This window comes from Zalophus californianus, chromosome 8 (assembly GCF_009762305.2).
Source record: "Zalophus californianus isolate mZalCal1 chromosome 8, mZalCal1.pri.v2, whole genome shotgun sequence".
NCBI lineage: Eukaryota > Metazoa > Chordata > Mammalia > Carnivora > Otariidae > Zalophus > Zalophus californianus.
The window spans coordinates 111,176,408-111,192,715 of NC_045602.1; the positions used below are offsets into that span (position 1 = coordinate 111,176,408).

At 48.2% G+C, this 16,308-nt stretch overlaps 1 protein-coding gene across 1 annotated transcript in view; it reads right to left on the minus strand.

Annotated features, from left to right (window-relative positions):
- TGM3 (transglutaminase 3) overlaps positions 1 to 16,308 on the minus strand; it is a 39,600-nt gene that overhangs the window by 8,670 nt on the left and 14,622 nt on the right. The window contains exons 6-9 of the mRNA XM_027620412.1: positions 14,352 to 14,529; positions 14,119 to 14,254; positions 4,829 to 4,932; positions 2,216 to 2,461 (exon numbers count right to left, since the gene is read on the minus strand). Coding sequence (XP_027476213.1) covers positions 2,216 to 2,461; positions 4,829 to 4,932; positions 14,119 to 14,254; positions 14,352 to 14,529 — 664 coding nt within the window. The remainder of the gene's footprint in view (positions 1 to 2,215; positions 2,462 to 4,828; positions 4,933 to 14,118; positions 14,255 to 14,351; positions 14,530 to 16,308) is intronic.

Consider the following 16,308-nt stretch of genomic DNA (forward strand, 5'->3'; position numbering starts at 1 on the left):
GCAACTGGTCCAAGCAACTGGTCTAATCTTGGGGTTAGAGGCAGAGAGGGGGCAGCCCCCAGGTGTCTACACCCATAGTCCAAGGTTCCCCGCCCCCCCCCCCCCCAACATCCTCCTGAAAAAGATGCAGGCAGCCAGATTACCCAAGCTGATAGCTCCTGGTGGGCTGGGTTCTTTTTGGTGCCTTCCCATCCTGCAGCAGAGTTGTAAGTCCACACCCAGGGCTGATGTCTGTGCAGGGAGCTGAGCCTTCTGTGCCCGGGAGAACTCAAAGTGGGCGTGTTTGCACAATGAGGCTCAGAGCCTAGATACCTATATAGGTCACCTGATGGGTTGACTCAAGACTAAGCTTCCTGCTGCTGTTTTCTCCTTTGGTGTTGCCATTGCGCAAATGCTTAGCAACCCACTTTATGAGCTTTTCCTCCCTGGGGCCCTCGCAGACAAGCTGGCATCACTAGGTAAGGAGAACGGGCAACAACAGGCAGGGTGACCAGCTCTGCTGTCATGCAGAGAGAGACTGGGGCATCGCCAAGAGTCCTGCCGGAACCACCCCCAACCTGGCCATGGCCTGGCCCCGCTCCGTGGCTTAGGAGATTTGCCTGGGACAGACAGAGCCCCTCAATAAGCACAATCAAGGTATATCACTAAGGGAAGGACCCCCACAAGACATCTATCCCAGTAAGCAGTGCACTTCAAAAGGCACCTCGGGAGGTCATTATTCCAGTGATGCCGCAGATGTCCGAGTTGATAAGCATCACCACTATTTCAGAAGTCCTCTCTCGGTGCCAGGCCCTGCACTTGGCACTCTCTGTACACCAGCTCATTTAAATCCTACTGAAGACAGGCATTGCTATTGTCATTTTACAGGTGAGGAAGCAAGGGGTCCGAGATCCTAAGACTCCTCCTTGGGGTCTCCTGATCAGTGTAGGACTGGAGTTGACTTCCAGCCCCTGGTTATTTGTTCCCTGGCTCCTACACTTGTTTCTCTATCGCAACAGTGTTGAAAATACTTCTCCTACATCTGTGAGCTTGGGGGGTGGGGCGGGCAGGGGACCCATCTGCTACGTCCCTCATTGCCTCCCCAGAGCTGAGCATGGAGTGGGCACTTGGGTGGGTCTCAGTATGTGTGTATTGACCTAGAGAAGGGCTGTCTGACCCTAGCCATGGGAGGGCCTACAGAGGCAGATTGGGGGCCACCCTGAAGCCACCAATCTCATGACCCTAGGCCCATGCCTCCAAATGTCCACATGTACCACTACCCGGAGGGGTTACCCACCTGGACCTGGAGTCAGACCTCATCTCCTGAGCTCTTTCTCCAGCTTTTCTCTTTCATGAACTGCAGCTGACACCAACAACCAGCAGTAGTGAGAGCTTTGGGGTTCACTTTAGGGTGTGTTCTGGGTGCCTTTAGGAGAGCACTTTGCTTGGCCCCTCAGAACCTGTGTTGTGTGAGGATCAACCAAAGTGTCTATTTCTAAATACACTAGAAAGAGACATGGGATGCGTTACGGAGTGACTGGCTTGCTAGAGCCAGTGTTCATTCACTTTTGGCTGTTTCTACAAATGGACGTCACCTTCATACGTGGAACTTTGTCATTCTGGAGAGTCCCCAGCGAGACAGGCTGCTGACTCTGAGAGCAGCTTCCAAACTAGAGTAGCTAATGTAATTTGCAGAGAGGCAGCTTTGTAGAAAAATGAGCCTTCCCGGTGACTCATGTGGGTGCTTCAGGCTTCTTGGGGAGCCTCTGATGCATGCAAGGCATGGGCCCACCTCTTCAGGGTCTTTGTCCATTTCTTTGTTCAGATAGTATTTCCTGCCTGTCTTCCTTGGAGGCTCAGAGAGCAGGACGACTGAGAAATTTCTCCTAGAGCCCTGGGCAGTCTCTCATGGGGGCCGTGTTTCTCCCTTTGATGTCCAATCACAGAGCTGTCATCCCAGTTGTGGGAAAGGGACACAGCTGGAGAAGAGCTGGGCTGACAGCTGCTGGGTCCTGTGGCAAAATTCCACTGGCACTGCATCTGCCTGTGACAGTTCTGTCCCCACTGGAAATAGTCTGCAGAGCTGGACGTTAGGTGCCAGGGAGCAGTCCTACCATTCAGGCAGAACGCGCAGAGAACACAGAAGGAGTATGAAGGATTTTCCCTTCTCCACCCTCAAAGCTGTCTTCCCATCATCAAGCCCCGGGTAGCACAGCCCCACCAGTGCCCTCCCTACCTTCTGGATACTTGTACTTCTCCGTGATGTCCATGCGAGAGTTGCTGCCCACCGCCTTGGTGCTGATGTACCTGCCAATGCTGTGAGTGTCCGAGGCATTCTGCTTCTGAGTGTTGTTGTAGACGTCATAGATCCAGGTGATGCGGTCGGCGTTTACCTCCGCAAAGATGAAGGGCATGTCGAAGTCCAGGTTCACATCGCCCTCTCGGACGGCAGCAACAGAAGCGGGGCCGCACTGGAACACCCCTGGTAGTGAGGTACAGAGACTGCGTGCATGCCAAAGCCAGGTGCCACAGCCCACCCTGGCACCTGTCCTCTAGGAGCCACCCCAGCGACACCACTTCCCTGCCTCTCCCCCCAGTACCCCTTCAGCCCCGGCTGCCTGCCCCCCTCATATGGCACTCAGCATGGACCCTCCTGTTATCTTCTGCATGGCACCCCGCACAGAGTGTTCTTCTGCAGAAGACTGGCCCCGTCCTGCCCTCCGCGGGTGCGTGGTGGATGCTGATCCACCACCCTTGGGCTGTCTCCTTTCTTACCTCTTGTGCTCATGGCTGCCTCTTTTCTACCCCTACAAATCATCCTTCCAAATCCCTCATTCCTTATTCCTGGAAGTATTCCCTAAACCCAGCCCATAGGAGTCTTGCTCCTCTGAGCTCCCAAGCCCTGTCTATCACCTTCCTCTTCTAGCACTTGGCACAGGTAGGTCAGATAGATGCATAGACATGTAGACAGATGTATAGATGTAGAAATAGATAGAGTTTCATTCACGAAGTGCCCAGCTGAAAAAAGTAAGGTGCAGCAGAATAGAAAGAAGGGGGTTATTCTGTTTGTGTTTACAAGACAAATAGACAAAAAAGACACATATGGGGCACCTGGGTGGCTCAGTCAGTTAAGCGTCCAACTCTTGATTTTGGTTTAGGTCATGATCTCGGGGTTGTGAGATCAAGCCTCATGTCAGGCTCCGCGCTGAACATAGAGCCTGCTTAAGATTCTCCCTTCCCCCTCCCCTAAAAACAAAACAAAACAAAACCCCAGAAAAACCCAAAAAACCACATACGTGCACTTTTATATGCCTGGAAGAGTGACTTTCAACCTTTTTTTTTTTTGCCACGATCTCTATATTATGGCACATAGATAGTCCTAAGACAAAAGTTTTACAGGACAATACTTGTTCTTATTGTGTCCAGTGCACCCTGAGATTTTTTCTTTTCCTCTAACCCCACTTTCCATGCCATTTCGCTTCATTTCTTTCTTTTGTTTCTAAAAGATTTATTTTTAAGTAATTTCCACACCCACTGTGGGGCTCAAACTCACAATCCCGAGATCAAGAGTCACACGCTCTATCGACAGAGCCAGTCAGGCACCCCATTCTACTTCTTTTTTTTTTTAAGATTTTATTTATCTGACAGAGAGGGACACAGCGAGAGAGGGAACACGAGCAGGGGGAGTGGGAGAGGGAGAAGCAGGCTTCCCGCTGAGCGGGGAGCCCGATGCGGGACTCGATCCCAGGACCCTGGGATCATGACCTGAGCCGAAGGCAGACCTTAATGACTGAGCCACCCAGGCACCCCTCTACTTCATTTCTTAAAATGTTAGTCACAACTCACTAACTTGATTTTATAACCATTAATGGGTTGCAGTGAAAAGTGTGAAATCCAGAGGCCTGGAAAATATTTGGAAGGTTACCCCCCACCCCAAATCCAGTAATGCTTATTGCTTCTGGTAGAGGGGTGGGGTTAGGGTAGGGAGGTATGACTTAGCTTTTATTGTGAATCTTTTTAGAATGGTTTGAAATTTTTTTAACCATGTGCACATATTACTTTTATAATTAATTTTTTTTTTTAAAGTAGGCCCCTCACCCAGTGTGGAGCCCAACACTGGGCTCGAACTCATGGCCCTGAGATCAAGACCTGAGCTGAAATCAAAAGTTGGACGCCTCACTGACTGAGCCACCTAGGTGCCCCATAATTTTTTTTTTTTTTTAAGTTTGAGAGAAACAATTCAAAATGAAGGTAGCAAACAAGTTACTCCCTGGAGGTCATAAGAGGGGAAAGAAAACTTCCTGGAGTGTCTGGGACCCAAGCTCGGAAGGGAGTGGCCAGAAGTGGGAGCAGAAGCCCTGGGCACAGGGAGAGGGAGGGGGCCAGACTGCACGAAGGAGAGTTTGGTTTGGCAGAAGGATGCCGTGGATGGGACAGAGGTGCCGGGGGTCATGATCAGAGACCTCCAGCCGAGCGAGGGAATTTGGGCTAAATCCCTGGGCAACGGGGACCAGATGGTGTCTGTGCTGGGAGACACAGGCTACCAGAGGCGGTGTGGGGAAATCACTGTTGGCAGATCGCGGTTTCCTTCCCTTGTTGCCTGGCACGTGCCAGGGTCGCCACAGCAGGGACAACAGTCATGTGGGCGCGGGGAAGCCACTCACTTAGATAGCAGCCTGAGCCAGGCAAAATTAGGATGAGAAGTCTACTCTGAAAATATTTTTGGCTTAATTCTGTCGTGACTTCCAGAGATGGAGAGCCGCTGTCCGCTACCGTAAAGGATCGAGAGGCCAGGACAGAGAGTGAAACCCAGAGAAGGGGGTGGTCAGCGGGGCCAGTAGAGGGTTACCTTGGCTCCTCTCCTGGGGGGTGGCGTCCAGAACCTGCCATCCGTTGTACGAGGGGTCCAGGTCAGTCCGCACAAACCAGCCTTCATTCCAGACGTGGAAATTCCTGCAGACAGAACCAGACTGCAGAGCTTGCCCAGGGCCACACAGCCGTAGGTGACAAAATACCACGTCTCTGGCTGAACAGTGCAGCACCCCCCACTCATCATCGAGTGAGGCTATCCTGCCCGAGCTACAGTGCTAAACCTTGCCAAGCTCTGTCTCTCGCAAGTCCTCAAAGCACTATGAAACAGGTACCATTTTTCTGCCGATCTCATAAAAAGGGAAACTGAGGCTCAGAGAAGTTAAGCAGCTTGCGATGGCAGAGTCAAAGTTTGGACCCAGGTAGGCCTAACCCCCAAACCTGGGTCCTTGACCATGACGGTTCTACTGCCTTTCTGAGGAGAAGAACGGCTCCAGGTGAGAGCCGGCAACCAAGCTGGCAAACAAACCCACACGGCTTTCTCATGTGCGTCCTGCTGGGGTACACCTCTGTGTCTCCCATCGACTGAGAATGGATGGAGCTACAGCGAGGAGGACCTGGCTCTGGCTAAGAGCCACCTGCTTCTGGGCTGAGGTGTGGATCGAAGAATGACATACACCAGTCCTAAAATGTTCTTCATCAAAGGCGTCCCCTGGTCTCCCAATCTGCACGTCTCAGTCACATCTCCAGGGATAGCCGATTAGCTGGTCTTAGTCATTCCGTCCTGTGGTTCTGTGCTCTCGATCTGGTCCTCCTTTGCACACCCCGTGCAACTGCATTAGCCCTGGTTCTGGCGGCTTTGATCCAACCAGAAGCTGTGAGTCCGACGTGAACCCAAGTTCCATCCAACGTGAAAACAAATTTTTTTTTTATACTCAGGAGGTGGAGAAGATAGTTTAACGCAGAGTACCAACTCAGAAACCATAAAGAAAATGACTGATAAATTTGGCTAGGTGAAAATATTAAACTTGCATATACCAACCAACCAACCAGACTGTAATTCTGTTTCCTCTATGGAAGAGTAAGCTCATAAGAGATGGTCCCTTCTGCAGATAACAATCAACTCCAAAACAAAACAAAACAAAACAAAAAACAAACAAACAAAAACATAAGACAACTACTTGAGAGTGAACAAAACAGAAGGATTTTGGAAAGGAGTCAAAACTTGGAGGAAGGAGCCAGCATGGGGCAAATTGCACTTTTGGTCACTTGGCCCTAAGGACAGGCCACAGTTGGGGTGAGGTGCAGGGCAGTAGAAACTGTAACAGACAACTCACATTTTTCTGACCTGAGGAGCCAAGAAACAGCCCAGGTCAACCGGGGCCACTAGAGCATGAAGGGGAGGCTCTGGAAAGGAAGGAGTCAGAGAAAGAAGATCCCAGATTAGTTCATAAACTCTGCCTGAGTCTCTGAGCGACTCTGACCCATGCACGTATACAGACAAGCAGTCTGGCTGACGATAAAAGAAGCTGAGCTGAGATTTGAGTTGTTGCCGGCTCTCAGTCCGGGTCCACCGCAGGCAGCCTGTTGAAATAAACTAATAGAATCCCGACATACCCAATGCCCAGGATACGGACCCAAATGACTCAATGTACGGAGAACCAGAAAAACGGGATCTATCCTTCAAGGGAAAAGACAACCAACAGGGTAACCTTAAAATAGTCCAGATACTGGAATGATTGAACAAGGTCTTTAGAGCAGCTGTTATAACTAAGCTCAATGAAATAAGGGAAAACAGGGCAACAACAAGTGAAAAGAGAGGAACTCTTAGCAGAGCAAGAGAAAAGATGAAAGAAGAACCAAATGGAAATTTGCAACTGGAAAAAAAAAACACACCCTTATCTTAAATGAAATAATTCAGTGGATGGGCTTAGAATCAAGAGGAGGGAGGAAAAGTTCTGTCAACTTGAAGACAGACCAGGAGGAATTGCCCAAGCTGAAGAAGGAAGAGAAAAATGATTGGAAAAAAATCAATAAAATAGAGAAGATATATATAACATATGTATAGGCAGAGATTTATTGTAATTAATATTATAAAGTACTTACAAGTCAATAAGAACGACACACAAAAGAACAAGTGAAACACACCAGTAAAGGACGGGGGCAGGCAATTTTTATAAGAAATACAAGTGATCACTGACCGCATGAAAATAGTTTTGATCTCACTACCATGAAAAGGAAATTAAAGTGACAAAGAGATACTATTACACTCATAAGATGACAAAGATGAAAGCCCAGGATGATACACAGAATTGTGTGATACTCATTTCCAGGTGCAGGAAAACAAGCACAGTCAGAGCCCACTGGTAGGAGTTGAAACTGGTGTGATATTTAGGGAGGGCCATTTGGCAATGGGTATGAAAAACCTTTAAAAATCTACGTACCCACTGAGCCAGTGATTTCACTTCTAGGCATTTCTCCTATAAAATAATCCACGTGAGTGTACACAGGTATACATGGGAAGATGTTCATGGTAGCATTGTTTGTAAGAGCAAAAATAATGGGGGAAAAATCCACCAACAGGGAAATTGTCAGGAAATTGTGGTACAGCCTTGCAACAGCATCACGGAGCTGTCCAGAAGAAAGAGCAAAATCAATCTAGCACCTACATGGCAGGATGTCTAAAGCATATCAAGTAAGAAATGGTGCAGGGTCCATGATTTTAACCACCAAACGATACTGTCTCTCTAAATTTTTATTTATCGGCATTGAAAGATTTAAGAAATCATAAAATAGACTGTTTAACTTGATCCTATTTGGGTAATTAAAACACAACACACATACATCGAATATGTGTGACTATAAACGGAATGAAATGTCTGGGAGGATCTATCTCAAAATGTTATTTGCATTTTCCTTTGGATAGTTATATTATTAATGACTCTTCTTACTTATTTATTGCTATTATTATTTTAAAAGATTAGAGAGAGCACGCGCATGCACGCGAGTGGGTAGGGGAGGGGCAGAGGAAGAGACTCTTCAAGCAGACTCCCCCTGCTGAGTATGGAGGCCGCTGTGGGTCTTGATCCCAGGACCCCGAGATCACGACCCGAGCTGAAACCAAGAGTTGGATGCTTAACCGACTGCGCCACCCAGGCGCTCCTACTTTTTATTATTTTATAATCAGGAAAGAAGTGTTTTCATTTTGCATGTTTGGAAGAAGCTTCATGTGGGGCCAGATGGGATCTATGTACATGGGGGAGTTGTAAACTCTACAGCTACTGGAGGGTTGGAAGTGCCCCCTAAGTACTTATGGGGTACAACCTGACCCTGCTAGTCCTTCAGGGAACAAGGGGAGATATAAAAAAGTCGGCTCCGAAACAAGGCAGAAGGGGACTAGGCCCTAAGAGGTGAATAGATGATTAAGAATAATACCAACCAACGATATGAATAGAGAAAAAGAGTACTCTTATTTACTACTAAAATGAAACACAGGTGATCACAATCTTTCTGGAAGGCAACAGTGACAGCTGTCATAAGCCTTTAAAATGCTCATTCCCTTTAACCCAGGACATACCATTTCTAGGAATCTTTCTTACAGGACTAATGGCAGATGTGTTCAAGATTTGCATATACAAATGCCCATGACTGTGTTATATATAACAGGGAAAAGAAGGGGAATAGGGAATGGTAATAGTCACAGTAGGAAAAGAAATAATGGTTCAACCATACAAGGGAATACGATGCACTTAAAATCTTATTTTTGATGATTATTTAATGACATAGGGAAAATGCTCAAAATATAGCGTTTTGGCAAAAACACATGATTTAAAACTGCAAAGTTGGTTTCCAGGTGTGGGAAGAGGTAGGATGCACCTATTATATACTTTGTCTTGTACCCATGCCTTGTAAAATGTGTAATCCCAATTCCATAAATGACAGCAACTGATGGAGAAAAGATTGACTGGAAAACTATCAAATATTAAAAGTATGTGAACAATAGGATTACAGATGATTTTATTCCCTATAGTTGTGAGGGGGGAGGTCATCATAAAAAATTATCGCTAGGCGGGGTGCCTAGGTGGCTCAGTCGGTTAAGCATCGGACTCTTGATTTTGGCTCAGATTTCGGGGTCGTGAGATGGAGCCTGGTGTCGGGGGCTCTCTCTCTCCCTCGCCCTCTGCCCCTCCCCCACAACCCCCACTTGTGCACACTCTCTTTAGAACTATCCCTAGGAAGACCCACAAAATGTCTTTTTGAGTGGGTCTTCATGATCAGTGAGAATTCGCCCAGGAGAAAGCATGGAGTGTGAGAACGTGATCAAGAGACAAGACAGGGACGAGAGCAGTTTCACGTTCATCTAGTTCCTGGCAGAGAACCCTAGGGGAAGGGTGGATTGGTAACAAAATTGGTAAGTAGCTGTGTTTTCATACTTACTTGCAAGGCGGGAATTTAAGACGGAGTAGATAACAGATACTCTTGGTCCCTCCCTCATTTGGAAGTCAGCTTTACTCACAGTTACTTGAGATGCACGTGCTTTTCCAAATGTCCAAGGGCACCATCATGGAAATTCTGGTTGTTTCTGATTGTATGCATGCTCTCTCCCACCTCCCAACCTTGGGCTCTGTTTTGTCTTGAGCGGTTTCAGGAGGCGGAGCTCAACAAAAGGACGCACTGTAGGTATCAGAACTACCTGAGGCATTTACTAAAAGATGTGGATTCCCCTATCTCCCTCCACCTAAGTCAATTCTAATGTAATTTTGGAAGTTTATAAGCCACTGCCCTAAAGACACCATCTGAGTTATGCTTACCTGTGAATTCATGGGGTCAGGAGGCCCTGTCTAGAAAGTGACCTCCAAACTCCTACCCCTTCCACTGGCAAACTATTTGTCCTTCCAAATGCAGCCCAGATACTGCCTCCTCCAAAAAGTCTTTTCCTGCTGGAAGAGTGCCAACCATATGTTTGTGCTATCTCAGAATCTTGCACATAACTCAGTTATTTCACTTTTTCTACTCCATAATTGCCTGTCTTCTTATGCAGCTGTGAGCTCCTCTGGCCTAGTTCCTGCATCTCCCCCACCCTTGGTGCCCAGTGCCCAGGGCAGGGTCTAGCACACGGTACATACTTAATCATGTTTTCTGGAGCCCGACCCACTCTTGGAGCTGGCTTCCTTGCTGCAGGTCTGAGCGAGGTACACTGGGGCGGCTAAGTACTAGTGGGGGCTGGTTGCCATGGAGAGATTGCATCAGGAGCCAGGAGCACCCGCTGGGGTGTGGTTGCCAACAGCTCTTCCCCAGAACTAGCCAACTCCACCTCTCTGTGACAGGGCAGGGCAATCTCCACGTGCCTGCTAGGACTATAGAAAGTCTACAAGTAGTCAGCTCTGTGACTCTAGAAATCGGGGAATCAAGTGAAACGAATTAAGTAAAAAACAAGCCAGGGACGCCTGGATGGCTCGGTCGTTAAGCGTCTGCCTTCGGCTCGGGTCATGATCCCGGGGTCCTGGGATCGAGCCCCGCATTGGGCTCCCTGCTCCGCCGGAAGCCCGTTTCTCCCTCTCCCACTCTCCCTGCTTGTGTTCCCTCTCTCGCTGTGTCTCTCCCTGTCAAATAAATAAATAAAATCTTAAAAAAAAAAAAAAAAGAAAAAAACAAGCCAGAAATGTCAAGGTAAAGATAACCGTGGTCCTACTGTTCCAAATCATTTTGCCTACTGCTTAGTGACTGATCAAGGTCCCAGAGTCCTCCTTTACAGTGACTCAGAAGGGAACCGTGGAGAAGCAGCATCCCAAACTAAGGTCCCCGCCCACACCCCAAAGCAACCTGATTCTCAAGAAGCGAACACTCCAGAGGCTTGTGCCTCTTAAGCCAAACCACTGGCATGAGCTGAATGGTTAAGAAGAAAATGTGCTCCAGGGGATGCAGTGAATGTGATTTAAGGAAAGGAGATCTAGAAGAAATTGCTGAGGTCCCCTGATCTAGTCCTTCATTTTACAGATGGGAAACCGAGGCACAAAAAAGTTAAGAAACTTATATAAAGTCATACACTTATTAGAGAGCCAAAATATCTCTCTAATTTCTCTCCGGGGCTTCGTTTTCTAAATTCATGAAATCAGCAGGTCCCTCCCCAAGTCCTAAGGTTGTCTGACTTGGGAGAGTCCTGTTGGCAAGACTCTGCATTTTACCCCTAGCTTGGACACGAATTCACAGTTTGACTTTGGTAAGTCATTTCTCCTCACTGAGCCTGTGAGGTAGCGTTTAGTTTTACAGAGAAGTGACATCTGCTGCCGAGGTGTGAACCAAAGAGCCCAGCTTCTCCATCTGCACGGGCTGGACAGCACCCAACCTCACCACAGCTCTGGTTGGTGTCCAGCCAACCAGGAAAATCTCAAGGTGAGCAATGTTCGGTTGCTCAAGGTAACATTAATCAGGAGTAATAACAAGGTTCTCTGGCATCTCTCTGGTGCTTTATAGTTTACAAAACTGCCTGGGTTCAAATCCCATCTCCACCATTTGCTGGCTGTGTGCCCTTGGGTGAGTGACTCTGGGCATCAATTTCCTCAAGTGTAAAATGGGATGATGATAATAGTGCCTACCTCATTGTTTCTGAAGAGTAAGTGCCTGGTACACAGCAATTGCTCAGCAAACTATTTGCTCCTGCCGTTATTATCAAGAACTTTCAGAGGCTTACTCTCACTTGATCCCTACTTTCTATTACTTTAGGCAAATCTGGGCAAGCTTCTAAAAGCTTCCAACATGTGCAACACACAGAGATTCAGATCGAAGTGTTTCTGTCCAAACCCAAATTGTCCTTTAATAATAGGCTGGGGAAGTCACTCCAGGCAGAGAGTGACTCGTGGTTTATCTCCGCCTGGGTGGGATCTATGCAGAAGGGTCTCTATCGGTCCCCTGGGAAGGGTAGCTCTCATACAAAGAGGAGGGTGGGGATCAAAAAAATTAAAGCCAGTAAGAGACTGAAGTGAACACCTAGTTCTGGGCCAACCCTTATATTTCCCTGAGGAGAAACTTGGAACCAGAAAGATGAGGTGGCTTACACAAGCCCTGGAGCAAGATGGTGGTGGGGCTGGAACCAGGACTCAGGGCTCCCTGACCTCATTCCATCCAGTGCTGGTTCTCCAGCTGCAGCTGGTAGGCAGCAGCTTGGGGAGGGACCACTGGTTGCCACTGATTTCACCAGAAAGCCTGGTGGCGGGGGGGAGGTGGGGGGGAGAGGGTAAGAGAGGAGGAGACCCCCAGCAAAAATCAGAGCTTTGGGGCCTGACATCCTCCAACGAAGCCAAAAAAATGACAGTGGAGACACTGCGGGCCCATACTTGTCCCAAGATAATTATATTTGGAATGAATTATGAAGCTAATGTGGGGTGGTAGTGTGAACCAGTAACCAAGAGATCTGAGTCCTAATTCCAAATTCAGCTTAAAAGCCCCGCATTTCTGCTCCCAGGAAGCCTTCCTTGGTGACTCCTTCCCTGAGCTCCCATGGGGCTTACCGTCTGATGCACCTCCCGAGGTTGCTAAACATCCTCGACTAATGGCTCCTCCATCCCCTGTCTTCCAACAGCACCAGAATGCTTTCAGTAGAGGACTGACTCTCCAGCTTTCTGGTCCCTCTGCGCATCCTAGCACGGAGGATAATCCCAGAAGGGGTACGCCCAAAGGGATTTCCCTTCCCAGATGATGTTGGACAAATCATCTCCTCTTGTGAAGGAAACCAAGGCCAGGAATGGCATTTTACACCCAGCGGTGTAAAACAGGTTGCAGCGATTTGGGACACAACAACAAAAGAAAAAAACAGGGAGGAGGAAAAAAAAAAAACTCATTTATGAGTAGTTGGGAAACAACATCTTGCTAACGCAGCAATGTCATTAGACAGAAAGTTGTATGTGTGCAGATCTGGAAAGAACATCCTGAAATGAGCCTTCTCTTCCTCATTACAGCCTAGAAGCCACGTGACCTCGGGTGAATTACGTAAGCCTTACTCTCCTTCGGAGGTGAGGGGATATTTATCTTACTCAGTTCCAATGTTAGTGTGGGGTTGTTGTTGACTTGTTTTAACACCTTTTTCCGTTCATATTTCTTTGACTTTATTCAACTGGTTACAGTAAGCACATTTCAGAAAAGTTGGACCTCCTTATTCTGGGAATATGAAGTAATAGGAGCTCTCTTCTACAGACTATCTCAGAATTGAACACCTGGAAATAAGATGGCAACAGCTATCAGGTTATTTAGCCCTATATGCGTGTGAGTGATTGTGTGTTTGTGTGTGTGTGTGTGTGAGAGAGGGGGTGTCCTTGGAAATGGATTAAAAATAATAGATTGTTGGCATATATGCACGTGCTTCTTTGCATATATAGGCACATAGATATCTATATGTACATGCAGAGATAGACAGAATCATTGTCAGTTACCACTTGGTAATAACTTGGCATATAGTATGATCTCAAATAGCTGTAATAATATTTATTTTAGGGCGCCTGGGTGGCTCAGTCGGTTAAGTGTCTGCCTTCAGCTCAGGTCATGATCCTGGAGTCCCAGGATCGAGTCCCGCATCGGGCTCCCTGCTCAGCGGGAAGTCTGCTTCTCCCTCTGCCCTTCACCCTGCTCTCTCTCTCTCAAATAAATAAATAAAATCTTAAAAAAATATTTATTTTATGTATATATACTACTATATGAAGTTATAGATACATGTCTATAAATTTTATACGACTTCCAGGTGCCACCCATTAGACATTACATGTATATATGTGCATAAAGATACATGTGCACGTGGCATATTTACGGTTAGACATATATATGTTCAATTACACACACGGCTTCCTCTTTTCAGTTGAAATCCAGCATAAACTGACTTTTTATTCTATCAATCAAGGTGCATAAAAGGTCCACATGCATAAGAGAAAATGCACCGCTTTCCTTTAAGTCAGCCTATAAGTCATATGGGTTGCCTGAAACAAGATAAATTTATATTTGGTACCGGAAAGTCAAGATTCTAAAGTAGCTTAGGGTCTAGCGGACCCTCTAAATTCAGAGCAGTTGCCCAGAGCCCGTGAGTCACTGGTATTGGACCCTTCATTCAAAGGTGAGACAGTGGACACCCAGACTTCGCAGAGCCCAGGGAAGCATTGTTTTTGGTTTTGGGTCTTACGAGAGGTCACATCAGCATGGGCAACATTCCCATTCTAAAGCTTGCGCTCACGTGTTACTTGCCTCCCAGCTCCTGTTTGGACCAGGGTCCCAGGACCTGGGGGACGGGGGGAGGGGGGGAGTAAGAAGCCGCTCAGGTTCGGTGCTCAGAAAGGGTCAGCTACTCACCACACGCTATCACTGCCTTTGTCTATGGGCCTCCCGTAGGGGTCATAGTACACGTCCACACTGAGGTTGCGGTCTGTGTCATGAGCTGAGTTGAAGTTGGTGACCACCCGGGAGGGAATCCCGAAACACCTCAGCACTGCAAGTCAAGGAGCAGAATGAGGACCCAGGCTGCAGCGGAAATGGCACCTTGGGCCCACCCCCACCCCCCATGGTTGCCCACCGTCCCCGAGTACCTGTGTTGAGGGTCCCAGCAAAGACCCAGCACTGGCCATATCGGACTGGCCGGAAGCCCGATTTTTTCCATTCCTTGAGGATCTCCACGCTGCCATTCCAGTTCCGTGGGTCCAGTCCACCCGTGTAGTTGCCACTCCAATTCCCAGAGATCACGCCATTGTCATCATTGCCATTGACCTGAGCAGAGGGAGCCCCAGATCAGCGGAGAGTTCAGGGGACAAGGTGGGGAGATGAGGAGGGAAACCAGGGAGATGTCAAGTGGATTTTCCGTGTCTGCCTGGGTGATTTGGGGATGATAATGGTAATAATGATCCTCTAGGGGTCTTGAACAGTTTATTAATTTAAAACTGTTTTGCTTAATGGGCCATTATCGATTGCCCCTAACCCATCTATCAATCCCGTGAGCAGGCTCACAGGGTAACCTGAGGCTCCATGGCTTGTCAGGGGCAAGGCAGGGTCCGTAGGCCAGCCTGACGGTGATTTCTTGCCAGGACTCATGGGCTGTCGTTGATGTCTGACTTGGGAGTCCATGTTTTGAAACTCAATTTGGGGATACTGATCTTCTGAAAGGGTGCCTTAGAACTTTAGCAGCTAACTTCTTAGAATGCATGAAGATGGAATATTGCTATTCATTCATTCATTCATTCACTCACTCACTCATTCTTTCAAATGAAGGCCTGATTCTTGTATAAGCAGCACAGGCAGGATGCAGTGTGAACAGGCACCGGATTAGGAATCAGGAGACCTGAGTTTCATTGTCTTTTAGAGACACATATTGTAATATTTACAGATGAAGTGATATAATGTCTGTGATTTATCGAATACTCTGTAAAGGAGGGGGTCAGCCCTGAAACCAGACTGGCCTTGAGAAGGGGACCATAAAAGCTGGTGGTGGGTACCTGGGAGATCGTTTTACTGTTTCCTCTATTTTTGTGAAGGTCTGAGCTTTGTCACAATTAAAAGTTAGAAGAGAAAGAAAGGAGAAACTAGGTTCTAAGCCTAACGTTGCCACTTGTCAGCTGGGTGACGGTGGGCCGGTCAGCTCACCTCTCTGGGCCTTTGTTCTTCACCTTCCTTCCCAAATAGGGAAAGTTAGAAACAAATGGGCTTCCAGGAGCCGAGTGTTCAGAGTTCATGAAACTTGGACCAGCATTGATTGACCCCAACCGCCCGGTGAGAGGCCCTGAGCCCTGCTCCCTGTCTTTGTGGGGCCAATGAGAACAGAGTCTGGACACAGAAGGATCCTTGCCCAGCACAGGCCAGGCCAGTCTTCCCCAGCCCCTCCGCAGGAAGGGTGCGCTCCTCCCCCCACTTCCAGCAAGGCCTGGGCTATAATCACAGAATCAGGCAAGACGGGCCTTCTCCACAATGGAAGATTATGTAGCCCATCCCATCTCCTGAGTCAGAGGTGCTCCAGCCACCAAAGTGGTAATCAGCGGGGTCATCTCTGGCTGAAAGCTGAGCATTTCAAAGCCCCATCCATACAGGCCGTAATTAGCTCAAGGCCCGGCCCGATCAGGAGGCCTGGAGAGAGCGCAGGGAGGTGCAGCTGAGGAACTTGGCACTGAGATAACCTGGTTTGTCCCCAGGGTCAAAGTGAGTCAGCAGCTGCTGGAGCCGGCTGGCCTCCCCCACCCTCTCCTGGGCCTATGAGGCTCAGTCTTCCTTGACCTCGGCCTCAGCTCCAACCCACCTCTCCCAGGCCACTCCATTTGCAAGGGTCAGCCCAGACCCCGCTTCCCGGGTTCTTATCCGCTGCCTCTGTGGCCCCCACACCCCCTGGGCCTCACCCTCACTCCGTTTCCTGCCAGCCCGGTGTCAGCCTCCCCTCTTGCAGGAAGCCCTCTGGTTATTCAGCAGTCAGAAGATTGCTCCCATGTCTAGCAACCTAACTAGCTCGTTAACTCAGATATGCTAAAAGGAAAGAGAGGGAGAAAGGCCTAAGCCATTAATAAT